General features: G+C 43.3%; 3 protein-coding genes across 4 annotated transcripts; all 3 read right to left on the bottom strand.

Annotated features, from left to right (window-relative positions):
* Positions 1-6,426: 6,426 nt before the first annotated feature.
* Positions 6,427-9,820, bottom strand: LOC131282069 (ribonucleoside-diphosphate reductase large subunit). Of its 2 annotated transcripts, XM_058311459.1 has the most exons (5): positions 9,634-9,820; positions 9,431-9,519; positions 9,059-9,236; positions 6,783-8,776; positions 6,427-6,701 (listed from the first exon to the last, which is right to left on the bottom strand). In XM_058311459.1, exons 1-5 carry the CDS (start codon positions 9,671-9,673, stop codon positions 6,537-6,539), a joined length of 2,466 nt encoding a protein of 821 aa, XP_058167442.1. In that variant the 5' UTR covers positions 9,674-9,820; the 3' UTR covers positions 6,427-6,536. The 2 variants fall into 2 exon arrangements, with proteins under 2 accessions (XP_058167442.1, XP_058167441.1); XM_058311458.1 differs by having other exon boundaries at positions 6,427-8,776.
* A 152-nt stretch (positions 9,821-9,972) lies between these two features.
* LOC131293516 (radial spoke head 1 homolog) lies at positions 9,973-10,860 on the bottom strand. Its single transcript, XM_058321592.1, has 2 exons — positions 10,717-10,860; positions 9,973-10,647 (listed from the first exon to the last, which is right to left on the bottom strand). Exons 1-2 carry the CDS (start codon positions 10,858-10,860, stop codon positions 9,973-9,975), a joined length of 819 nt encoding a protein of 272 aa, XP_058177575.1.
* A 367-nt stretch (positions 10,861-11,227) lies between these two features.
* Positions 11,228-25,681, bottom strand: LOC131294900 (RNA-binding protein 42). The gene is made up of 5 exons (XM_058322953.1): positions 25,568-25,681; positions 25,139-25,508; positions 24,883-25,050; positions 23,603-23,861; positions 11,228-11,488 (listed from the first exon to the last, which is right to left on the bottom strand). The coding sequence occupies exons 1-5, from the start codon at positions 25,606-25,608 to the stop codon at positions 11,364-11,366; spliced, it is 963 nt and encodes a 320-aa protein (XP_058178936.1). The 5' UTR covers positions 25,609-25,681; the 3' UTR covers positions 11,228-11,363.
* Positions 25,682-27,020: the final 1,339 nt, after the last annotated feature.

The raw sequence follows: 27,020 nt of genomic DNA, 5'->3' as shown, positions 1-27,020 counted from the left end.
ATCCGGGGCAACGATATGTTCGAATGTGAATCCCTAGCACGCGTACGGGTTCGCTGGTGTAGTAGTGAGAGCCTACTGTGCACGGAAAAGCAGCAGCATGCATTGCTTCGGCCGGGAAAAACACTGACTGGGAAAAGATTTCAACTGCAGCCAACTCGCGGGTGAAGAAAATCGGATACACAACCTCCAACCAGATTCGCACAACACAACATGGGAAGACCATGGGGGATGGAAAGTGGGGCACGCTTCGCTCGTTGTACCACAGTCAAGTTTCTGCCCTTCCCTCTCGGTCTCCACCTTCGATGGATTGATCTGGTGGAGCAAAATGAAAAATCGGGTAAAAGCGGGCCAACCCACTTGCAGCGCCAGCATATCCGCCGTCCGTAGGTGTGTAGGAGCCGAGCTCTTGGGTGTAATGCAAGCGAAAAGCGTCGTGGATTTACGAACCACTTCCAGGACTCCGAGAGCCAGCATGGGATGCCGTCTTGCGCTTTCTCTCGCTCGTCTCAGCGACCTCTCGCGAAATGCACGCCTCGCGCATTCGATGCTGGGATGAAAAGCCGGCAAGCGCTCTTTTTTCCCCGTTCCTTTAGGGCACGCACGTTTTCCTCTCGCGCTCCAAGCAGCATAAAAGCTGTAGCCCCAAAAAACCCAAACACGACCCCGCGAAAGCGAAGGAACGGCGCTCGTTGTCGTTCGCGACAATCGTAGGAGTCGAGGGAACCGACTGCTTTCGACAAGCAGTTATTATAGCTATGCATTAATTCTTACCATTGATTGGCCAATGCCACCGGATGCTTTGTTGGTATTATTTCTGTTCAACCATTCCGGAAGGTGCTGTTCCGCTGCACTAACGATGGCCACCGGATCCACAACATCACTTCATTTCCTGTTTATAGCCGAATTTAAACAACCTGCTATCCTTCACAGATAACACGGCCTGCTTCGAATTACCACTACGATTTTAAGACGAATATTCCTTTTGGCAACACCACAGCACAACTGGTTGCCCGAAAGGGCCAACCTTTAGCAGATTGTTCCCCCCACCAACCACCAGCTGACCAACAGCACCTAAACGCATTTCCCGGCGGACGAACGAGAGCTGGGCCAATTATCCAGCTGCTGCTCCTTGGGTACCCGTTTTTTTTTTTTTACTTCTTTTCCCTTTTTTTAAATGGAGCGATATTTAATCGCAACAACAACGAACAAGCAATACACTTTAAAGGGGACACTAGGAGAGCATCTTCAAGAATCACAAACAAATCACTCTCCTGCTCAATCGCTCAATCTCTCGCCATTCAACGAGGTCGCTTCGTACCTGGAAAAACGGTATATTCAAACTACACTTTTTTTTTCCTCGGCCGCGTACCAAATATTGCGCACACGAACTGAAAAGACACCGGCGAACAACAGCGCACTCGTCGAGCAACTGAAACGAGCGAAGGAAGGTGAAGCTCGGTTTACCTCGCAGCACGTTCAGGCCTGCTAAAGGCGCGTCTACACGCGGGGCACGTTGTATCGCTGACAGTTGCATCGGTAGCTTCAGGTTGCGCATACGCACGAGACATTTCATTACTACATCCCAACCAAAAAGTTTACGTTTTCATACTGGTTTATACACAGGTCAGCTTGCCAAATGCCATACGGATCACAAAGAACGGTTTAAGCCAAGTACAAAAACAACAAATGGATTTGTTGTCGGGTCACAGCTTGTCATGCTATCATCGGTGACAGCCCCTATCTCTCCCATGGGAAAAAACGCGAACGTACGACCTTGCGTAAAGCTGTGACCAGGGGTTAAACCCGTTCGGAGACCCTATACAGCCACAATTTGACTGTGCACTAGCGTGGTTGGGTAGCAGTGCTCCTGGCCGCATGGTGGCAGTCAAAAGGCGACGCCTACAGAAAATCAGAATCACAGGAAATCAGAACAACACAGAAAATCCGGACATATGGCCTTAGTAGCCGATCCTTAATCAATAGAGGTCTATGTCTCCAGGTAGTTTGCGAAGGCCCAGGAAGCTGGATTCAATAGCCGTTCTGGAGTAAATCCTCGCCGAAGAGAAGAAGAAGAAGAAGTTCGTACGTATATTCGCAAAATATATGAATATTACGATAATTATATATGAGATTCGTAATCACAGAAAATCAGGTCATACGGTCTTTGTAGCCGGTCCTTAACATAATAGAAGTCTATCTGCGTGACCACATTAGGCGTACCATACCAAAAACTTGGTACGGTCGAGCTCCAGCGTACCATACCAAATGCAACCCAGCACTTCTGGGTTGGCTGGTTTGACACTTGGAGCGTACCAGTTTTTTGGTATGTCTTCAGGTGAGATAGCAAAGGCGCAGGAAGCTGATTTCAAAGGCGTGCTGGAGTAAATTCGATCCTCAGTATCCGACTTACGCGGATAATGGGGAACAGAGAAATTCGAGTATCTCGAATTTACGCGTATCTCGAATATTGCTTGACACATAGCTTATAAGGTAAGGTGGGGCAGGACGCGCCCCTTAAGCGAAAAACATTATTTTCTTCTATTTCTTTCATTAAAAAGTCTCTAATTTTCAATGTTAGATAAATAAACATCTTTTTTATGTATGAAAAATATCAAACACTATATCAAACTAATCAATTTCATATTAAATAAGATTTTCGAAGGGCCTTTCAGTTTTTGCTCCGTTGGCAATAGTGGGGCAAGATGGCCCAGCCGGTGGGGCAGGACGCGCCACAACGTAAACATGGGGCAAGATATCAAGCCATCGATGGCCTAAAACAGACAGGAGATGGACCAAGGTTGCTTGTTGAAAGGTTAGTCTATGCAGAGGCACTAGTAAACAGTCCGATACTGAGCCCATGTAACCCACATTGGATTGAATTTTGTGGTGTACCATTCAAAAGACAGTTTGGGTATAAATTCGTTGCTGAATTCCGAACAATTATTGAATATTTTCACGGATTTGTTTTTGGCCTTTTATACAACCGCCTTAGTACAACCTTTACAATTACATCAACCTTGCAGGTAGCACTTCTGACAGAGTCAAAATTTGACGTTTTGTAATCCAGATGATCTGTGGTTTGAAAACACTGGTGAACATCATAAAAAATTAACACAAATTTCATATGAAGAACTAAAAGCTATTCGTTTCTATGAAACTCACATGACATTTAAAATATAAGACTTATTTTAATCAATAATGCGTGGAAAATGGAGGCACCGTGCGACTGGCTCTTGTTTTAATGGTGCGTCCTGCCCCATTGTTTACATTTGGAATGCTAGGGCGTCTTACCCCACCTCGGCTGGTGCATCTTGCCCCACTCTGAGGATCATCCATTTTATGTAATTTATTCAAAATTTTGAGAATTTTAAAACAGTTTCTCTTCGGTATTCGTTAAATACATTATCAGGTAGTAAAAGAAAGCCTCGGTGTTTAAAAAATATAATATCAAAGCATGCCATACCTTACATAAAAGTGACAAAATAATAGATCATTTAGAGTCAATTTGGTTTTTTCTCGTTTTCTTTTTGAAATGGTTATTTCGTGCAGTAAAATTTACATAGGTTGTAGTAGATACGTTGATGAACATATTCTATTACTTAAATCATTTTAAAATGGCTTAATTAAGCGAAAAACAGGCCGGGGCATCTTGCCCCACCGGCGCGTCTTGCCCCACCTTCCCCTACTAGGAGTTAGGAGATCGTGCTCTTGTGTACATGTATCATACCCGGTTGACAGAAATTGACATTGTTGCTGGTACTATGTAGTTCCAGCAAGAGTCCCAGCAATCTGCCATGGAAAAACTTGCTGGTACTACATGACAGCTGCAAAAAATTTGAATTTTTGTCAACCGGGTAGAATATAAAAAAAATACTTTGTCCGTTAATATGAATGCAATGCAGGCGTATTCAAAGAAAATAAATTGCAATAAACGAAATAAAAAGCGTAAGTTATTCAAATTTGTAATTTACATATTTATTCGTGTGGTTGCACATCTCAAAAATTTACATCGATGTAATAAACCCACCCGGTTGACAAAAATTCAAATTTTTTGCAGCTGTCATGTAGTACCAGCAAGTTTTTCCATGGCAGATTGCTGGGACTCTTGCTGGAACTACATAGTACCAGCAACAATGTCAATTTCTGTCAACCGGGCAATCTACTGTCAAATTTTGAAAACCGCGCGTCTCCGAATCCGCGTATGTCGGATATCTACCCGGTTGACAGAAATTGACATTGTTGCTGGTACTATGTAGTTCCAGCAAGAGTCCCAGCAATCTGCCATGGAAAAACTTGCTGGTACTACATGACAGCTGCAAAAAATTTGAATTTTTGTCAACCGGGTACTGTATAGAAAAAGAGAGGGCATAAATAGAGGGGCTAGATGCGGAGCAACTGGATCAAACATACCGGACGTAAAGCGTTGTACCATAAATTATACGGACGTCAAAGTCATAAGCAATATAGATACTCTTTTGAAGGGAAAAAGTTAATAACAACCCATCAAAAACCTCTTTGACAAAAAAGCTGTAGCTGTAGAATGTTGTCGTGTAAAACGTTCTTTATAAATTCATGCGTAGTGAAGTGACAATCAACTCTGAAAACCATCAGGATGATAAACATAAAGGCTTTGCAAAACATAGCCTCTCATTCTCTACAGACCTTGAACAAAGGGATTCGAATCTTTAGAATCCGTCTAGGGATCGAATCTTCGAATCTTCCGAATCCCGATTCTGCCAACACTAGTCGGTGTATCGTGTGCGATTTGTAACGGCCATTCAGTGCAGCTGCAAAAAGTGGGAGTTCAGGTTAGTGATGAGAAAACTCCAAAATTTCAGGAGCAGATCAGATCATTTGCTCTTAGTCAAAGATCGGATCAGATCAGAAGAGCATAATCGTACTCCAATGCCATGCCGCTACGGGTAATGGCGTCACTAGGATCATAATGGAGCAGATCAGATCACATCGCCATAGGCCCGCCGGCAAAGAGCATATTGGATCAGATCAGAACACATCGCCTTACCGCTACGGGTAATGGCGTCACTAGGATCATAATGGAGCAGATCAGATCACATTGCCATAGGTCTACAGGTAAAGAGCATATTGGATCAGATCAGAACACATTGCCTTACCGCTACGGGTAATGGCGTCACTAGGATCATAATGGAGCAGATCAGATCACATCGCCATAGGTCTGCCGGCAAAGAGCGTATTGGATCAGATCAGAACACATCGCCATAGCGCTACGGGTAATGGCGTCACTAGGATCATAATGGAGCAGATCAGATCACATCGCCATAGGTCTGCCGGCAAAGAGCGTATTGGATCAGATCAGAACACATCGTCATAGCGCTACGGGTAATGGCGTCACTAGGATCATAATGGAGCATTTGCTCTCATATTTTCGGATCAGATCAGATTATATAATCAAGAGAGCAGATCGGATCATAAGAAGCTATTCCTTCTTCTCATCACTAGTTCAGGTCGAGCCGGTAGGTTTCAAGATTCTATCCAATGTACTGAAGGATGATTAGTTGTCTTAGCTATTGCTTTAATATGAACGTCTATTCTTTTAATTCTAGATTGAGCACGCATCGAGTTTACGTCATGGACCATATACAGTACGATTCCGGGGAAGAGGACGAGACGTTCGAAGAGCGCTTCATTTCCATCCTACGCGAACTTCGGTGCCTGTGGGATAAGCAATCTCGTGGCTATAATAAGCAGGGAAAACGCGATACTGCCATCAAAATGCTGCTAGTCATGTATCAGGAAGTGGTTCCCAGTGCAACTGCTTCGGACGTGGAGGCTTACATTAGAAGCCTAAAAGATCAATACGTTCGACTCAATTCGCAGAAGCGAATAGAACGAGAAATCAGAGACAAATTTAAAATGTTGCAATTCATGTTCGCCGAAATAGATGAGGAAGAGCTACTTAAATACCCTAGAATGACGAACTTAGGACCACATCCTCCAGCTATCCCGGTAAGTAATATCAACGCTAAAAATAGAATAGTGATGATTCGTTAAGTACTGCATTTGCGACGAAAATGATTCTAACTAGTGCATGCCTGCAATAAATCAATTTAATCGTATTTCCAGTTACCACTAGCGGACAGGAGTGAAAACACATGTCCTCCAGAATGGCGGTACATTCATTGACCTGCTACGGTAAAACGTATACGGAAGAAACGAAATGGCGAAGGCGTTTGATGTGGACGGTATTACTAAATTCTACCATTACATATATTAATCCTTAAATCATATTATTTCCTACTTATTACATATTCAGACAAAGTTGTAGAGATATAGCACCTGGGACAGGAAACGACAAGAAGTCTAGCATAGGCGAATTCTATGGAAGACGAAGAGGCTTAGGGCAGGGATACCGCACTTAGGGAGCAGAGTACAGAAATAAACGATGCATTTGGTTTGAAACATATATTTGGATTAGATTGAAATTATTATCTCTTAAAATGAACGATAGTAAAATGGGTGACAAATAATTAAGCCTAATAAAATCATGGTGTACCGTTCTACGATCCACACATCATGCACTCGTCCTTGTTCTCCAGCGAGCACACCATCTCCGCCATTCGTCGATCACGCTCCGCAAACGATCCGTTCTGCTGCGGCTGCTGCTGCTGGCCATCGGCGCCACGTCTTGGCGTACTGCTGCTTCCGTTCATCAGCGACCGTTGCTGCGGCGGCGACGAATCGGGACTTCCACCGCCGTTGGTAATGCGGCTGATGTTATTCGCCGACTGGTTGGCGGCGGCGACACTCTGCGACAGTTTCGATTTGTCCACCGTAAACTGGATCGCGTTCACTGCCGGCTTGGTGCGCAGATAGTACATGCCCGTCTTCAGGCCCATCTTCCAGCCGTAGAAGTGAATCGACGTCAGCTTGCCGTAGTTCGGTTCGGCCACGTGAATGTTAAACGACTGGGACTGATCGATGAACGCACCACGGTCGGCGGCCATTTTGATGCATGTTTTTACCGAAATCTCCCACACCGTCTTGTACAAGTCGCGGATGTGCTGCGGAATTTCCTCGATCCGCTGTATCGAACCGTTGTGTGCGAGGATTTTGTTCTTCATGTCGTCATCCCAGAGGCCCAGCTCCGTCAGGTCCTGCAGCAGATGGTGATTGACCACCTGGAACTCGCCCGACAGCACGCGCCGATTGTAGACGTTCGAGGTGTACGGTTCGAACGACTCGTTGTTGCCCAGGATCTGAGCCGTGGAGGCGGTCGGCATGGGCGCCAGCAGGAGCGAGTTGCGCACGCCATGCTTGGCGATTTTCTCCTTCAACTCCGCCCAGTTCCACAGGTCCGTCGGAGTCTTGTCCCACATGTCGTACTGCAGGATTCCCTTGCTCACCGGACTGCCCTCGTACGTTTCGTACGGACCTTCGCGGGCTGCCAACTCACAGCTTGCCTCCAAAGCGCCGTAGTAGATGGTCTCAAAGATCTGCTGGTTCAACTTTTGCGCGTCCTCGCTTTCGTACGGATAGCGCATGAGAATAAACGCATCGGCCATTCCCTGCACACCGATTCCGATCGGCCGGTGGCGCATGTTGGAACGCTTCGCTTCCGGCACCGGGTAGTAGTTAATGTCGATGATTTTGTTCAGGTTCCGCGTGACGATCTTCGCGACTTCCTTAAGCTTCACAAAGTCGTACGTATGATCCGGCCGCACAAACATGTTAAGCGCAATCGACGCCAGATTGCACACCGCTATTTCGTCCTTTGACGAGTACTCGACGATCTCCGTGCACAGGTTGGAGCACTTGATGGTGCCCACGTTCTGCTGGTTGCTCTTGCGATTGCATGCATCCTTGTAGAGCATGTACGGCACGCCCGTTTCGACTTGTGATTCGATGATCGCGAACCACAGATCCTGGGCCTTCACCTGCCGAATGAACCGGCCTTCCTTCTCGTAACCCGTGTACAGCCGCTCGAACTCCTCTCCCCACGACTCCGACAGCCCGGGGCAGTCGTGCGGACACATGAGGCTCCACATTTCGTTTGCCTCCACACGCTTCATGAACAGATCCGGCACCCACAGGGCATAGAACATGTCGCGCGCACGGACCTCCTCCTTGCCGGTGTTTTTCTTCAGATCGAGAAACTCGAACACATCGCCATGCCACGGCTCGAGGTAGATGGCGAACGCACCGGGACGCTTGTTGCCGCCCTGGTCAACGTAACGGGCCGTATTGTTGTAGACGCGCAGCATCGGAACCAACCCGTTGGAGATGCCATTCGTGCCCGCGATGTACGTTCCCTTCGCCCGGATGCAGTGCACGTTCAGGCCAATGCCTCCGGCGGACTTGGATATCAGGGCGCACTGCTTCAGCGTGTCGTAAATGCCCTCGATGCTGTCGTCCGACATCGTGAGAAGAAAGCAGGACGACAGCTGCGGCCGCTGCGTGGCCGCCGCAAACATGGTCGGCGAGGCGTGCGTAAAGTATCGCTCCGAGAGCAGATTGTACGTTTCGATCGCTGCATCGATGTCCTCGCCGTGGATGCCGATGGCAACGCGCATCAGCATGTGCTGAGGTCGCTCGACGATCTTGCCTTTAATCTTCAGGAGGTACGACCGTTCGAGCGTTTTGAAGCCGAAATAATTATAGCCAAAGTCGCGATCGTAGATGATGGCCGAGTTCAGCCGGTCCGCGTTGTCCATGATGATTTTGTAGTGCATTTCCGAAAGCATTGGTGACTTGGTTTTAAGGAATTCGTTTTCCATCATGAACAAATCGTGCATAACCTCTGCAAAAGAATAAATTTCATAGCATACTTTATTATGTGCTCCAACATTTTGCAACACGGAATGCAAACATTCGACGCATTGGTACAAATGCAGTTGCGTTGATCGCGTGACTTGAGACAAGAATATTCTTGTATGTTGATACAAGAAAATTCATGACACAGCTGATCATGATCACCGCATCCGAGGGCGAAATGACACATCCGCAAGGATATGGTTACCAACACACGCGCACACTTTTGCATCAAATGTAGCTTTCATTCAATCGCAGCAAGCACACTTACCGGAAAACTGTTTCTTTGTTTCTTTATGCAAGTTAGACACAGCAAGCCGGGCAGCCAGTATCGCGTAGTCGGCATGATCCGTAGTCATCGTTGCAGCAGTTTCCGCGGCCAGATTGTCTAGTTCCTGCGTCGTCACACCTGAGTAGAGCCCGCTGATAACCTTGAGCGTTATTGCCACCTAATAAAAATGAATCGAGGACAATATGGGAAAAGGAATGTGCAGGTACACAAAATCAGGTTAAACACAGAGCCAAACAACACCTTTCCCTTGCAATGCCTCAACGACAAATGAATGAACGAACATGAATGAATCAAGTTCCCCTCGACACCCTTAGAGGGGTGCACCCTTCCCCTTGCCCTTTACACACATACCGGGTCGACGAAATCCATATTCAATCCATAGCACAGCTTCTGAATTCTGGAGGTGATCTTGTCCAGATGGACCTCCTCCTTCCGCCCATCTTTTGAGAAAAATAAGTATAAAATGCATGTTTCAATCCCTGCTCACTTAACCTTCCTTTCTCTCGATAGCCATGAGTTCGTAATGGCGTTCGGATTTGCTAACAAAATCTTACCTCGCTTGAAGACGTACATCTTGTTCGACTTCAGAACCATCTTGAATAGACAACACTGAATGAGATTACTACTTGAAAGACACCAAAACGAGGCACTTAACAAAACTGTCAGCTAACGAAAAGTAAAATAGCAGTTTTATTTATTGAACACCTGATGAATATTTTTTTACTGCAACCAAAACCCGACCGTAGCGGACGAAGACGAACAGTGAAATGCGAGGGAACGCCAATTTCCCTGTTTTTCGCGCAATTTGTGCTTTGTTTTGACAGCCGCAACTGTCATCGATGCGATGACGGTTGGTTTCGAACATCGAATCTGTTTTTCGAAAAAACTCCATGCTACACACATTTCAAACTGTCAGTTACAGATTCATCGGAGCAGTTGGAATCCGATTTAACCATGAGCGGTATGGGTGCTGGAAGTGGTTCTAGGGGCAGACTAGCAAAACTGTACCGTTCGATAGCGCTCGGTGACCAGACGTACTCATCGAACGAGCCGCAACGAATAACACCGCGCAACAGGTATTTGCATGCAATGTTGAACACACTTTCGACACTATCCAAAAGGCCAACCTCATTCCACATGCCATGAAACCACAAGTTACCGAACAATATTTCCACGGGCCCAGCCAGTGTTCCTGCATTCCATGATCCACGTAGCCTTAGACCGTTTTCAGCGAAGTTGTACGTTCCGATGCCATGTTTGTTACCGTTGCACCAGTTTCCTTCAAAGCAATCCCCGTTTGCGTATTTATATACGCCATATCCATGCCGAGCTCCCTTTCTCCAATCGCCACAGTACGAGGAACGGTCTGGGTATGTCTGTGTGCCTCGTCCATTTCGGAGCCCCTTCCGGAAGCCACCTTCGTAGCGATGTCCGGTTCGTTCTTTCAAGACTCCGCTTCCATGGAACAAACCTTTACGAAACGTGCCTTCGTACCTGTCGCCGTTGATTAATTTCGCACTACCAGGCCCACTAGGCTCGTTCTTTTTGTTCCGTGGTCCATCATAACGCTACTTGAAGATATTCAATTAATGGTCAGTCTTAGACTGCCGTTACGGCTGAGTCTTTTAACCACTTACTTTAATGTTGAAACAATGGACTGGCACCGATGTAGTGTGGGGTTCCTTTTCATTTTTACCCTTGTCCAGATCTATCGCCGTTTCTGGGTGCAGCACATCTCCCGGGGATTCAAGGATGTCAGAAGTCAGCTGTGCACTGTTCATGTTGCCTGGATTAAATGATGAATCCGTTTTATCAAAGAAAACTAGATACAAATATGGCTTGTTTTTGCTTCCTTCGGGGAGAAAATCCAAGAGCAAAATTTTAATTTAAAATGTGCATTTTATATTATCCTTTTACCTAACTCTTCGCTAAAATGAGAATTTAAGGTGGTTTTAAAACAACATAGGGGGTTTTAAAATAATTAAACACAAGCGAAACACTAGTGTGAACAATTTCGATAAGAATTGAACGTTTAATTGGCGGGTATTTTTCGGCTAACCTTTGTCGGTTTCTTTGAAAATAGTAGAGCATTTTCGCGATTCATTGTCTAACCACTTCCGCCTCTATGCTTGTCGGAGTCGGTTCCAAATGACGCAATTCCAGGAGCATCAACGATCACGCGCCACAAGGTGCATGACAGACAGGTTTCCACCGATTCGCCACGAGGACATCAGAAGCGATTTTCCACCGAAACAATCTCCGTCCACGCCAACTCGTCGCACTACTAGCTCTGATTGAATAGACTGAGAAGCGCCTGCTTTTCCTTGTCCTTTTTGCGGACAACCTCGATGCTGCGGTTTTTCCACGTGCTTTTGCGTAGCTTGATTGGTCGGCTGCCGACGTACCGTCCTGAGGGAAATAGTTAAAAAGAAAGACATAAGATCCATAATCATAAGGTTTCCGTGGTTTACTTTCGTATTTTTTTTTAAGTTTCTAAAAGATTTGCTTAAGGATAATCTGCTTCGACACGGCTACGAAAATGTCATCACAAGCAATAAGGTTAGCACAGCTCTACGGAAATGAAACGACTCATATGCAGACACGCCATGCCACGGGGAAAGTTACGAAGTTGGACAAGAAATTTCTCCGAAAACTACAACAGAAAAGTTTATAATGCCACAAGAAATGTAGGCTAAACTAGCTGGCATATTGACCAATCGCCACGACTTCAAGGCGATATGCGGAAACAATATTCAAACTTCAACAAACATCATTAACATCTTCGTTTGTTGGCCACAAGCGGCAGCTGCAATGGTGGACTTCGTTTCCATATGCAAGCGAGAGAACATAAATGTCATCGGGGACTGCACACTTTATATGTACCGTAAAGCATCCGGCAAGTGAGATAAAGTTTTCTGTCCTCATGTTGGTTTCTCCACCAACACGGCGTGGAAACAATCAGATAAGTTAGCGCAAGAAAGATTAACAGAACTTTGGAGGCAATTTTTAGAAAAAGGCCAGCATCTTGCCATGACATTTCCCATCGAATATGAAGCCTCTGGTGGTGCTGGCCGGTAGTGGGAATTGAAACAGTTCACAGAAAGTCTTCATTTTGTTCACATACAGCCGCAAGCATCGGATGCTGGGAGCTGAGTTTGGTTTCATCGGACCATTGCGCCTTCTAATGCCAGCAATACAGTCACATGTTTCCCATTCAAATAAGGACGAACGCACGTTCATGGGTGGTTACCATGGGGGCCATGCGAAATCGAAGCCGTTCAAGCCGAGAGGAGCCACCAAATCAGTCCAAAAAATGGCCAGAATGAACCTACAGAGGAAGTAGTATTCAATAGACTCATGCTCCGATGTGTCCTTAGTGTTCCATATTGCGTTCATTATGACGCTTTAAGGCAATTCAATATGATTACTCTCCGTTACGAGGCAAAACTGGGCCCAGGTTTGAATTCTTGGAAAATTACATTTTCCACGGATGGTCCAAGCGCCGGCACAAAGATACCTGCCACGTGTCATTGTGAGGATAAACAATAGGGCAAGCTAATATTCGTATTGATTGATTGATTTTTATGTTCGCAACATGGGTACGAATTGATAGCTTGATTTTTCAAGTGCTGGTGCTTTCTGCTTTAGAACAAATTTGTTCCAAACTCACTGAAGATGTAGGAAGAATATGCAAGCCGAACAAAAGGAATTAATTACGCATATTGTCTGTGCGTGTTACGTGTGTGTATACCAAATGCTATACATATACAAAATAGCCACGCTCTTATACTTTTATTCTTAAAAACATGTTTGCAGGACATGAAGTAAATAATTATATGATGTAATTTTTATTTATCTAATCTTTTTTTCTAATTTATTCGGCATTTTACAAGGCACACGAGTAGTGTAAAGGGATTTTTTTGGATAAACGGAATATTATTTGAACATAACAAGCACCACTTGAGCTTACCCAAAAGGCACTAGAATAGTTGTTATAGCCATGAATTTTAATCCCTTTTATGTAATATGTTTAACTTCCTTTAAACTAGTGTAGACTATAGCAGGTATTTAATACAGTAGGTTTTGTATTGTGTGGTACGCTATTGTATAATGTAGTAAGTATGTTGGTCCCAGATTTCAATGGATCTTTTAATTTCATCTTGCCCAGAGCTTTTAAAGATTAACGGCTTAGAACAGGGATCGGCACACGTTTATTGAAAGGGGCCAGATGATAAAAGAGAGCTTAAAACCGCAGGCTAGATATCTTAAATAGAATTTTAATTTAAAGAAAATGATGTTTTTAAATGGAGTATTACCTTTCTAATTTGGAAAGCATCGTAAACGTAAGGTAAAATATTTCAAAGTGTTACTTGTAATCATTAATTTCGATACTGATTTTCGTGGAATTTTCCACATTTTTGATATCGACTGTACGTTCGTTGTACTTTGAATTAGTTGTTTGTAATATACTTGAAATTGATAATCAGTAATTAAAATAACTTTGGTTCTGGATGTTTAGGTTATTTTGAACTATATTTTGTTTCGTAATAGAGTTAAAAATCGTGTTTCTTGATTGTAGTTATTGTGGATGCACAGTGAATATATTATTTTGTCGCTGGATTCTGAATTAAATTCAGGATACTGGGTAATTTTAATTCGGTCAATAGTAAAAATGAAGGAAGTCATCTTATATTGAACACCTCGTTCAACAGTTTCGACGTACATTTTTGAAGAAAAAGAGTTCAGATAAAATCAGCTGACAGAATGGGATTTGGCCATTATCGAGATCTGCCTTAGAAGATGTGCTGCCACTTATACACTAGGTGCGATTGACGGCAGAATATCGCATTCTGCGCTGCGATGCGCAATTGATGCAAAATGTGCGACCTTTAGCAGATAAATAAGGTCTTTCGTGCGACGAAGCATGGCTGTTTGTTTACCAAAGCTATTGTTACTTGTGATCAACTCATCGCTCTGCACGCGTCTTGTCCTTTGAAGAGAGGAAAACAAAATCTAATGTTTACAAAGTCCTTGCGATTAGAATGCAGATTTTTGCCGGAACTGTGACCACCGTGTCTTGCGTTCTACTGGACATCTGTTGTGCTTGCTCACCGCAGCACTATCAACAAGTAAACACTTGGCACCACCTCGCATAACCGATGAGCCTTATGATAAAAACAGTTTAGACGCGCATTCATCCATCTACAATGATGGATGACTGGCACGAGGATTAATTTCGCGCAAGTGGCACTGACTGCGACTTTAACCGTACGTCCTTTAGCGGTCTTTGTTTCCATACTGTTCGAGCTCGATGTGATTTGAATTGCCAATAGTCGAGCCTCTTTGAATCCAGACGCCCATGTATGTTAACCAAACAGGAGGTATCTCGTTTGTTACGGGTAAATTCTAAATATACCCTTTTGAGTCTTGTTTTGTCGAAAGCTAGTGTTGATTTGGTAACGGTGATGGAAATTCGCTATCTCGCTGTTCAATTATTCAAATGCGACACCCCACAAGAATCTCGCAAATTAATTATTTTCATAAGGACAAGTTTATCATTTCGAAAGCGATGCGAATCAAAATTGAAACGAAAACTTTACGCTTTTACAAACCGGCAAGAGGGAGCACACACATTGTTCTGCAAATAACCAACAATCTATTTATGCACGCAAGGCCAACGGAAGGATGCGTGATTGCAGTTTGTTTGCTCGATCTGTTGATCTGTTGCAGTTTACAATTTTCTGTTTGCCAGAGAAGGGGAGGGTTTCACCCTAGATTAATACGTTACTGCCAGTGCATACCGATTGCACCGACTTCTGCCCAAAGGTCTTGTTTTGCGCATTTGATTAAACATAGGCACGGCTCCACGCCATGCTGGGCTAGTGGCCCCGCGCTTCGAGTAGGTGGGTGGTTGCTGATCAAAAGTCGATCGGAAAAATGCAAACATACGGACATGCGAAAAAGCAAAAGTCTATAATAATAGAATACGATTGCTTAGCATTGCTCGTGATAAGCGGGATGGTAAATCGATCCCCGTGGGATTGACCAACACGTTGTCCTAACGTGTATTTAGCCATGCCATGCGGTCTGGGGGATTATTTGAGCATTTTTTTTTACGTTTCCAGGCTCTCAAAGGCAGGTTTCATACAGTAAAGAATAAATGGTTCGGTTTGACCGACCTACCAACCCGATAAAAACAGAAAAAACTTTTTTGGCAATCTCGGAAGTCTAAAATATTCTAAAATAAATAAAGTAGCCTAAAACGGTACGGTAAAATCCAAATAATTTGTTTTTATCGGATCGTCGTATCCGATTTTATTTGTCAACCAAACTGTATTTTATAAACCCGAAATTAAAGCTTTTCTCTCTTTAAAAAAAATAGTTAAATTCATTTAACTTTTTTAAATTTGTGAAAATTTTGGAAACACTTGAATCGAATACACGATAAAGTCGCAAACGTCAGAGCACTGACACCAGGCAAAATAGTATACATAACATTAAATGTTAAAACAAACACAAAAACCAAAATTAATAATAATAATATATATAAATTGTAGAAAAAGTAATAAAATGCGAAAGTTACAGAGAAAAACTGCACCTCATTTTTGATTTATACTTTTAAATGAGAGAACACAAACTTGTTTCTATGTGCACTCGGTCCTTTCACTGGAGTATACTTTTGTTGTAAAATCTAAGATTTTCCAGCTTTGAAAACATGAATTACTATTTGGCAACAATTTTCCTAAGCAAGGCGTTGATATTTATCAAGTGGAATAAAAAATGTCCAACACATCGATAAATAACAGTTATCAAATTTACGAACAAATTTTTGGAGTAAATTTAAACAAATTATTCCTTATTTCTTCATTTGCATAATGTAGAGATAAATTTGAAAGCACTGGAAAGGTTATTGTGTAAGGTATCAACAAAAATATATAGGGATTACTTAACAGAACGATACCAAACTAAGAGAGCAATCGGCAGGCCACCTACATTTTCTTTTCATCGAGTATTGGAATATGATATAATAATTTATGTACATCATCAACCCCAACCCCTTTTACATCCACTCTTTACATTAGTACACTCAACTTTTACTTCCACTCTTTGCATTAGCATACTCAACTTGTTTAAGCTTGCCTTATCCATCGAAAACTCCTGGAAACTGATGTTTCCAACCTATTTAACGACTGAATAAAATTCTTAATTTACCACAAAAATTCGTCCCAAACCCTGAACTAAGGCTTGGTTTATTTAGAAATGGGGCACTTTGTATTGCGTGTATCTTTTATACCATTAAACCAATTGAAAAACTTTGTTTGAATGAATCATAGGTTTTGATTTAATATATTTAAAAAAATATTTAAAAAAAATTACGTTCTGGCTTTACGAATATATTCTCGAACTTTTTTGTTGATACCGCCCATCAACCAGCGCACAACAGCTTTAGTTACTGTTCTAGCCAGTAAATTAAAAAAAAACTCTTCATTTGTATTATGTCCTTAGTTACTGCACTCTTCTTCTTTAATTTTCGTTTCATTATTGCCCAATATATATTTATTTTTTTTTTATTTTATATTTTTATATGAATTTCACAGCAGTACCGTTGTACCATTGTAGCATGTCCTTGCTATAATGGCAGCTTGCTAGATCAGGCCAAAACATAACTGGACCATCATGAGACCTAACAAATGGCAAAATTTGTTTCACACTCTTTCTTATACAAGTCCGAATTTATGTCCTTATTCGTCACAAACACGGTGGTTTTTTTGCCACATGTACAGAATCCTTGCGAAATCATATTTTTTTAGCGAAATAAAGTTTGAACCTCTTGGGGACGTTGGCACGAGCATAAGCCTTATGAAATTTAATGCTCGGAATTTGTTTAAAATCGACTTTAATATTGATTCCATGGTCCATTAAAATGCAACCATGCGGCTTGATCAGCACCTGATCGTACAGTTTTCGAGCCCGGTTGTTGGCCATTGTTTTTTGTTTTAAGTTTCAATTTGGATGTTTACTAACTCGATAACACTTAAAGCCTTCTTGGAGTCGGATTCGCCGTTCAGAAGAGCGGTCGGCGTACAGATTTTCGGCCAAATTACAGTCCGAGATGTTTGGGTTAGCTTTGATTTTCCGAATGACTCTCAATCGCAATTGACGATTTACGGTTCCACTCCATCGCTTAGTTTGCACCTTACGGGCACTCGTCTGTGTTTTGCTAGCTCTCGAGATGACACTGATGGATTCTGCAGATAGTTGTGCACAATTATTTTTTGCTTCTCTTCTTGCATGTCGAATATCTTTGAGCAGGCATGATTAAATGGCGTGAAAATTTGACCAACTAAAGTATGTAATTTTGTCACCAAATGTTGTAAAAATTGTCCATTTTGGTCCACGGGGGGCTCCGCTATCATTCAAACAAACTGCCCCATTTCTAAATGAACCAAGCCTTATTGCGTTTTCTGAACAATAGATTTCGCTACTTTCAGCATTCAACGAAATTTATGGAATTGATTTTTACGAGAAAACCTGACCAGCAATATCAGTTCCAGCGATACTCTTTTAGCACACACGTTTGACTTTGTCAATATACTTGTTTGATGCATTGGAACAAAACAAAAGTGTATCGATGTCTCGAACGAAAGGCTTTTCTGTGGTGGCAATCAACAAAGCATTCATTTCCTGTCCTTATTTGTCGCTGGGTACGAGGAGCGCCACGTTTGCTCGCGATCAACGCATCCGATTGGGATCCGATTTTGGCGCGCAAATACCTGGAAGTCCGTGGTGCGAATCATCGGTCGAGTCCTTGCCGCCGTCGAACAACGGCAATTTCTTCCTCCCCCCACGAGATGAAAGTGTTGAGATCCGCTCTTGTCGCTCACCTTCAACGTGATTCAACGATGCTCATCTCAAGGCGTCGGCAGGCTCGGGGGGATGTGCCTGCTCTAAAGGTGCAGTTCGTGCTACACTGAGCTTGGTTTGATAACACACGCTGTGTGTGCGTGTGTATCAGTGTTACTCTCCCACAGCGCCCAACATCCTCGTAGTCGGTGCGAGAGAGCGGACGTTGATAAAAGGCCGACTCCGACCGGCGGGTGCTAACATTCTGTCGCAGAATTTCGAGCCTTTCGGTTGGCACACACGGTACGGAAGTTGTTGCAGCGGATCTTCGCCACGGACGGACGCGATCATCGTAATCGAAAAAGAACACTTGACGTTAGAAACGGTTGTATGCGGATCGGAACCACCATTAGCTTCAAGCAAATGTGTTTCAATGGCACGGAATTTCGACGGTCACCGCGTGTGTCCACCGCGGCGGAACAGTGAACAGTGCATACGAGTGAGAGAGTGCAAGTAATTCAGCCCTTCCGGTTGCCCACGCACCATGATCCATCCGACAAGTTCACCCGGGTTTGCTTTGATCCGTGATTGATCGTTCACTCCGGATCCCAAAAAACAGGGACGTCATCGCGTCAAGGTCGCCATCCCGCGATTGAGCTTTCGGCAGCCAACCGGCTAGCAACAGCTGGAGATAGTTTGTGTGATTTCGCTTTTGGGCCCAGCACCAGCATCAGTCTCAGCGGACATCAGAGCAGAGCAAGAACGTTCGCAGGATACTTTCCGACTAACATACGACCGAATATGGATAAGGTAAGCTGGATAGGAGCGATCGGTAAACCACATTCAACCACCACACTTGTGACCAAACTGTGTGCCTGCCAACATTCATATTCATTCGCTGCTTCCGATTCCATTTGCCTCGTTGAGTCGTTGGAAAACCAAACCATACATGAGGGGAACCAATACACGAACTTTGACACCTGAGATATTCACTGAGCAACGGTCCGCAGTGTAACGCTTACGAGAGTGTAAAATGTTCTACAACGAAATTAAAATACAATATCATTCAATCGTGGCAACATGACGATCGCATTCGCAGGGAAAGTCTAGCCAATCACTTGACCGGCTGTTTGGGGCTTACTCACCCACCACCCGGGATGGTAAAAACACACGAAATCCGACCATCGACACTGAACTGTGGCCGCGTAAACAAGATAGGACAGCACGGTGGAGGCCGTACCCGTACCCTCGTTCCTTTCGTTTCCTTGCCTGGGAACACCGGGACGAGCGAACGGCGCGATTACTTCACCCAGCCGTTCACTTGTGATTAACCGTGATCGAAACCGATGGAGGCGCCTAGTAACGCCCAGCGGGAAAGAGTTCGACCGGCAGGGGCTGCAGAATCGCGAGCGCACCGCGTAGCTGTTTTGTCAATGCTCGACATTGAACGACTCCTCGTGAATACGAAATCATGCGACTGATGTGTGCTTATGGCGCACGGCGGGGCTAAAGGGTGACACGAACGTGTGCCATGAAAAACATCGATGCATTTGTTTGTACTGTTTTCGATCCAGTTGGTCCAGCAGGATGGACGTTTGGCTTTGGAATCCAACAGAGATGCGAAGAGTTTTTCCTCCATGAGGTGTCTTTTCGGTGCACAGATATCCTTGTGTTGATCCACAAGGATACAGGTTTTGTAATAATTAATTAATAATTGTCGGCATTGCTGATAAAAATTAATTAAAAAATGGTTTCACCTAGCCAGATCTGACTCCTCATCAGTGTTTAATTATTGACTAAGGAGCGCTATGCGAACTTTGTTGGCATTTGAACAATACAATGTAAGATTTTAAAAACTTCAAGCCAGTGAGCGCCAAAGTAATCAAGTTCAAAGTAATCAAATCAAGTAATCAAAAAGCCTAGTCGAATAATTAAATATTAAATAAGTCCTTGTTTAGTTGTTCCGTTGGAAAAAAAAAGATGGAATTGCTTTAGTGGATAAAAGAGAACCAAGGCAATGGAATGATTATTACTAAGGGAATCTTTGGGGATATAAAACTTAAAATTCATCTCTCGTTTTAAACCCTCGAAAGACTGAAGGGGACGAAGAATACTTCTGGTCGAACCGACAATGCAACGGTCAGAATGAAAAGTTCGGCGCGATAAACTGAAGTTCCCTGCATCAAACACTTTTAGGCGTGGGCATGCGTGGGAGCTGAAGTTGGATAAGTTGATAAAGGACGCACTTGTTCTAGATGAAAATATTGAGTTAATTTGTAAATCCTTATTTGGCGCTAAAAAGTCCTTTACCCACTCAAAAACATAGCACAATTGCTTTAAAATCCAATCCTAGTACATTGCAACGCATAGTAAAATGACCCCAGACTAAGATGTTTTAAGGTGATTATTTTTTCTACTTCAACCCCGGTTGAAAGTGACACCAAGAAACGGCGCAAAGGCTGGCGCTTTGATGGAATGTGCTTGCCTCTCCGGTGATTAAGTTTCACGTGCAGATCATGGAATCAAAGATAACGAAAATCGTTAAAATACTCGAATGAAAAAAGCACAGAACACCCACCACATCGCATCATGCTCACTGCAATCGAAAACATCAACTCGAAACCCTTTTTCGCGCCCGCCCCCTGGTGATGGGTCAGGGCACGGGAAGAGGGGTTGCTTCAACCCGTGGCCGAAAGGGGTTCGTTTTGCCTTCGCGTGCGAAATAACAAATGTGACCCACTTGTCACTGGCGCATCACATTGCATGCACATGGGCCGGGATAAGACGGATGAGGCGTAGAAAACCGCTGCCACGACCCTTCATTTCCGTTTTGTACCTTCGCCACTGAACTTTGGCCGACCGATCGATCGATCGCGAGCCGATCAAGCGGGAACGCGTACACCCACTGGGTGAGTGTTTTTATTTATTTGTTTAATCTATTTTAATCACTCTGGCCATAACGTTTTAAAAGTGGTTCGGTTGTATTTTCTTGTAAAAACCACAATCAGTCCATGCTCCTTATCATCGGTTCGACCGGCGTGCATCATTGGGTAGCCTTCAACGTATGTGTGTGTGTGTGTGTATGTGTTTGGACACCAGCGAAGTCGTCTTCGGGAGAATCAAATTAATTACTCGAGCACTCTAATCAGCGTACATCAAACGCTTCCAATGGGCTGTGAAGCAAAGTATAGCTGCACACAATTTTAGTCCATATATATATATATAAACATTCCCACCGTGGAAAGTAAACAAAATCCGAGACGGCGACCGAAAATAGACAACGCCGCCGAAAAGAAAACCGCGAACAAACAACCAGATGCGTTCGGTCGGTCTGGAATTGGAATTGATATGGGGAATCCACTCGGTCGAATTCCGCTTATCGCCGCGTGAAGTAACCGATTCAACGGCGCTAGATGAAACAGGACCCCAAGGATCGGGATGATTGGTGGGGGGGAGGAGGCGGGTTATTTTCGATCGTATTTTCAACTGATTGTGCCTGTGAACTTTCGGAAAAGTTCTCGCTATCACCAAGGGGTCAGACACCTAAGTAAGTGCCGATATCAGTGTTGTTGGACTTTTCTGCAATTGGAATTTTTCCATTTTTGGTGCCCTTTTCACCTAAATGGGAGGGGATTGTTGTTGCTGCGCTTGTTTCTACCAGGATATGATGTAAACTTGATAGTTTTACGATCGTACCTGAAGGCAAAGAAAACTATACAATATTAATAAGAATGTATGGATAAATTATTTTAAAACAACACCAATTTTTCTTGGTAATTTCAGTATTTTAAACATACATAAAATAACAATTGTTTGGGATAGAATACCGTCTGATCGAATAATATAATCGAAGGAAAAACAAATACAATGTTTTAGCGAATTCTTTACAAAATTCTGAGCAGATCTGCATCTGCTTTCAAACTCTAATAGTGCCATATCATTGCGCCAAAATGCTTAAAGCTAAATAACCAGCTGAACGAATGAAAGTGGACCAAAAGGTCGCAAAACCAAGAAGGCTCTAAGCGACGCGACTGGAACACCGTCGTCTGCATGTAGGCATTCAGCAAATTGATTGGTAGAATAATGTAACGTTGATCGGAGCCTTTTAAATGCAATCGAAGCCACCGGCGGGAATGTTTAACCTTTACTTTGGCGCTAAATATTGATGAGATCCTCGGTATCCGCTTTTTGTCTGATTGGCGTTGGTGTAGCGGTTAAATCATATTATTAAAAAAATCATTACCAACTAGCCTTAAGGCACGACAGCTTCACGAGAATCGAACAAGTGTATACTTTACTTTTTAAATTATGTTGCTATCCAAATTTTTTTTATAAAAAAAGCTCTTCATTATAATTTATTTAGCACGTGGTATTTGAAAGGATTTGATGGTTTTCCAACACCTAATAATAAACAGATCTCGAATGGCCACCCACTACAAGAAAGACACACACAATCATACTCGAACGACGTATAATTGGTATTGAGCAATGGCGCTAATCTAGCCGGATTTGCCACCGGTAAACCTCCGGTTTGTTATTCACTTCCTTATCTGGTGTCTCACTATCATTCTCACCCTCGCTTTCTCTCCGTCTTTCGATTTCTCCACCACAGGGTCGTCATATAACGCGAATTTGCTTCTGCCTGGTGGCGATGGTGATTATCACCGCGCCGCACGGAGTCATCTCATTGCCATGCACCGGAGGTGCTCGAAACGGTCAAACGGAGAACAGCAGTGGCAACCAGCGGACACTAGAAGGTTCAATGCAGAGTCCGGGCCTGGGAGTGCCGGCAGCTGTGCCAGCGACACCGTCTGCCATCAAGAAGGATCTCTTCATGTCCCGCGGCTGGGGAGCTTCGGGAATGCCGTTCTCAATGTATTACCTGAACCACTACTCGAAGGCTCAGAAAGCTTACGCCCAAAGTCAGCTACAGCAACAGCAACAGCAGCAGCAGCAACAACAATTGCAACAGCAGCAACTGCTGCAGCAGCAACAGCAATTGCAATGGCAAGCCCAGCAGCAGCAGCAGCAACAGCAGCAGGAACAGCTACCATTGCAGCAAGATCTGCAACGGATACAGGAGGAGCAGCAGCTGCTGCAAAAAGAGCTGCATAAGCATCCCGTTCCATTGCCGGATGGTTCGGCGAACGAATCGGCCAATCCTGGCGGTCCCTACGCTTCCCGCTACGAGCCGGAAGTCGTTGCCGTACACGCGCAACAACTGCGAACCGACACGGACTACGTTGACAGCTCGCCTTCGGTGCGCACGACCAGCAAGGTGAACACGGCCCGACGTCAGTACACAGTGCCGCAACTGTTTGTATCGTACGGCTGGGGTCCGATGGGATAAATGTGGACCGGGGTGACCTAACACATCTTTGGACCCACCCGTGCCATCGCGTGCATGAACCACAAAACAAAAAAGGTGTTTAAAATTAGGCAACACGAAAGCATAATTCATGTCTCATTCTATGTGTAATAAGAAAATGCTTTAAAATTACTCTCATATATAACATTATTAAAAATGCATGACAAAACCATGACAAAGTGTGTCGTAAATATACAAAGAAAGCATCTGTGGAAGTTGCAAACGAACTTGAATACCAAATACAGAGATCTCGCATGAGAGCCACTTATTTTCACACGTTACATCTTACATCGTGCAAATGTGTTACTCACCGTCCATTTCTTTCATCGCGCGAATAAAGTCCTGCGGGTCCTTGAAGCTCACGAAACCGTACCCTTTACTCTTGCTCGTCCGCTTGTCCCGGATCACTTTGGCACGCTGGAAGGAGGGATACTTGTTGAACGTTCGCGTCAGCAGCTCATCGTTGACGTCGTTGCCGAGATCGCCGCAGAAGATGCGGAAGTCGTCCTCCGGCCAGTCGGATAGTGACATATCTTCCCACGTCTGACCGCCAGCGACGCGTACCGTTTGCTTTAGAAGAAACAATCCGAAACCAAGTGGATGGTGAAAATAAAAAAGTGTGGGTTGTTTTAATTTAACAAGGCTGAAAGGTAGCAACACTATAGAAATAAAAATGACTGGAATCTATCTTAAGCAATTGGAGATTTTCTGATGACGTACATTTTCACTCAAAAGGAGAACCTAAGGAAAGGTTAAATTATTAAAAATTTGTTTCATGCCAAATTCTATCCAGCAAAATTTGGTTGATACTAATTGTTCAACTTGTTTAATTTGAATGTCAAACATTGCTAATAATTTTCTTATTTTGTTCAATAGCAGGGTAATGTTATGATATAAATTTATGTAAATAAATAACTTTTAACATTAGTTAACAATGTCCCTCTCTGTTGAAGTGTTTGATCTATCTAATTTTAAATATTAATGAAATCAGAACAATTCCAATATGCCATTCACTTGGCTTTTTTCTTAAACAAAACGTTGTCGTTAAATGCACTTCTCTGTTATGCCACATGCAAGAGTTTAACTAAACTTATTCTGGAAAAAAAACATGGGCACGGATTAAAAAAAAAAATAATGATAATCAACTATCATCGAACAACTTCAAATAGGGCGATGATATTAGCGAAAATAGAATCCTGGAACGTATATCGTGGAATTAAGCAAGCAACATTTTGATTTGTGTTAAAGATTGACACAGTTAAGAATATGTTCTGGCGGAATTATGTGCTCCGGGTGTGAGGTCATTCTGTGACTTTTTTGTGAAACTGAAGAAATGCACGCCATGATAAAGACATACAAAACTTGATTTTCACAAAACCACAAAGAATTATCCAAAGGGGTAATTTCCATGCATTCCCAGACTGGACGGGCAGATGTCCACAAATCGGTCCCGTCATAGAAGCGAGGTCGAATAATGCATAAGAAGCTAGCACGGCCTGGCGTTGCCAACTTGTCTAACCAGTTATTGCAGTTCATCCCCTTTTTGCCACTTTTGCATCCCCTTTTTGCCATTCCCGCATCATAAAGTTACCTTTTTATCCTTTTTCCCTCGACGTTCGCTATTTCCAAAAGATTGCAGGGCTGACGATGCTCGGGCCGCTTTAATAGCCTCCTCGGCAATTGGATTTGGGCCCGACTTTTCGGTCTTGGGCTTCTTCATTTTGTTAGACACTTCATACTGAATGTTGGCGATATCGTACTGGAGTTGAAAAGTACACGAGATAGAAAAACAACATTAGATTGTTATAAAACTGAGCTTTGGGCAAAGCTAAACAAAGTTACACTACCGATTGTACTGTAGGAGCGGAACTTGTAGAGGGTCCAGCGGATGGTTCCGGTTTCGAAGCAATGCCGACAGTTGGACGAGCCGTGTACAGCTTCGGTGCGCTGCTGACAATGACCGGTGTAGGCTCACTGGAATACGACTTTGGTGGTATCAATGGTTGTGGAGGCGCACTGTACGAGGGCATATACGGCGGCATCGGCGGCGGTGGCATCCGTGGTGGTACTTGGGCCAATTTTTGCTGCACTTGGTTGTATGTTTGCGAACCGATCACCGTGCGTACCTGGGATGGTATGAACGGGTTACTAGCAGGCATCGGTGCGGCAGCCGGTACAGGATAAGTGACGGAGGAACTCGAAATCTCCGCTTCAAAGCTGTAATATACAAGTAAAATTGTAGCGTGGTCTTGTGATGGAACAACTTTAATACGCACCGTGACATTTCGTCTTCCATGGTTTTTCTTTTGCTGCCCATTTTAAGTTATTGAAACTAACGGTTCTGCCTTCAGCCAAAGGGTAACCAGCCGGCCGAAAGATCTTCCAAGCTGCACAACACGGTACGTTGGATCGTTTTTATCACGCTTAAACTTGAGATGTTTGGAACTGAACTGATGTCGATTTGTTTTGATCAACAGCCGGTTGTCAAGCGGCTCACCAAGGCTATGTGTTTGTAAGACAGCAGGTCGTCTCATGCATGCACCATTTTGAATATATTGTTATAAGCTGTTGGCTAAACATGTTCAACTGGTAAATTCGATTCATTTAGGTGACTAGAAAAAAGAGAAGGAAACAACATTATGTGCATCAAAAACCTTTATTTTTACCAAAATCTGTACAACAAAACAAGTTCGAAAAACGCTTCTAACTTGACCTAGTCGTATCATGAGCGATCTTGAAAGTTCGAAAGAATTGACAAACCAAATTCAAATAAATTCCGTTAAACGAACAAAGTATTGTGCTGGATACAATAACAGAATTGCTACCTCTAGTGATTGGTTTAAATAATTCAAAATCCTACTATCCCTGGTTGTGAGACGTTTTATTCCAATTTCAACAACTTAAACATACATTTCATGTTGACTTGTTTATAGATAGGGGAAAGTAAGGCAGTATGCACCTCTTGATTTTAATTATTTTCCTTTTGATTTATTTTTTTTTTTGTATGTTCTGTTACGCGTTTTAAGCAGGAGAAAAATTTTCCAGCTCGAGAAGTTTAGTATTATCTCCAATCCACACGACTACATGTAGTAGGAGGATGCAGGTATGGTTACCTTCATGTACAGGGGTGTACATGAATGCTGGAATAACGTCGTCTCTCGTGGTACGCTTATCAGAAATTACCTACCTGGTGTGCTGCCTGGTGTGATTCCCGATAAAATCAATTTCTTTTGGAAACAAATTTCTGTTGATATGGTGCATGCTTACAAGTTGACTTTCTGGATTAAAATCATGTATAACTATCACAAATATTTGGGTATTATGAAGGATCACCAATGGTAGAAATTGTACGATTTCGGATAAAGAAATTTGTAAAAATAAGACAAGTACAGATCATCAAGCATTTTTTAAACATACCCTTAAGCTTATATATTTCTCTTTATCATCAAAGAAGTGAAGAAACATTCCAAAATTATGTTATTACAGTCAATAAAAAAAATCTTTAGAAAAAAACCTTATTCTATCAATAGTACGAAGAACTGCTTTCTCTAGTGAAACTAAACACAATTGTAGTCCTATTTCACCGTACGAAAACTGAACTCCAACGAATGGGGGAGGAAGTGTGTGTTCTCCTTACAGTTATTTGGGTCTTCGGTGCCTCGTCTCTCTTTACCTATTTCGGGCATTTGCTCCACCTTTGCTTACAAACGATGAATGAAAGCACATTTA

Source organism: Anopheles ziemanni, chromosome 2, assembly GCF_943734765.1.
Source record: "Anopheles ziemanni chromosome 2, idAnoZiCoDA_A2_x.2, whole genome shotgun sequence".
Taxonomy (NCBI): Eukaryota; Metazoa; Arthropoda; class Insecta; order Diptera; family Culicidae; genus Anopheles; species Anopheles ziemanni.
The sequence above is the reverse complement of the archived record's forward strand: the minus strand, read 5'-3'. Positions and strand labels throughout refer to the sequence as shown.

Bases quoted from the DNA above. Each gene is read 5' to 3' on its own strand.
- LOC131294900 (XM_058322953.1), bottom strand. From the start codon at position 25,608: ATGGGCAGCAAAAGAAAAACCATGGAAGACGAAATGTCACG. The intron at 25,509-25,567 runs GTGCGTATTAAA...TGTATATTACAG, and splicing joins ATGGAAGACGAAATGTCACG to CTTTGAAGCGGAGATTTCGA. The intron at 25,051-25,138 runs GTAGTGTAACTT...TTTCAACTCCAG, and splicing joins CCGCTCCTACAGTACAATCG to TACGATATCGCCAACATTCA.
- LOC131293516 (XM_058321592.1), bottom strand. From the start codon at position 10,860: ATGAACAGTGCACAGCTGACTTCTGACATCCTTGAATCCCCGGGAGAT. The intron at 10,648-10,716 runs GTAAGTGGTTAA...ATCTTCAAGTAG, and splicing joins TCCATTGTTTCAACATTAAA to CGTTATGATGGACCACGGAA.
- LOC131282069 (XM_058311458.1), bottom strand. From the start codon at position 9,673: ATGGTTCTGAAGTCGAACAAGATGTACGTCTTCAAGCGAG. The intron at 9,237-9,430 runs GTATGTGTGTAA...CATTTTTATTAG, and splicing joins ATATGGATTTCGTCGACCCG to GTGGCAATAACGCTCAAGGT. The intron at 8,777-9,058 runs GTAAGTGTGCTT...ATTCTTTTGCAG, and splicing joins AACAAAGAAACAGTTTTCCG to AGGTTATGCACGATTTGTTC.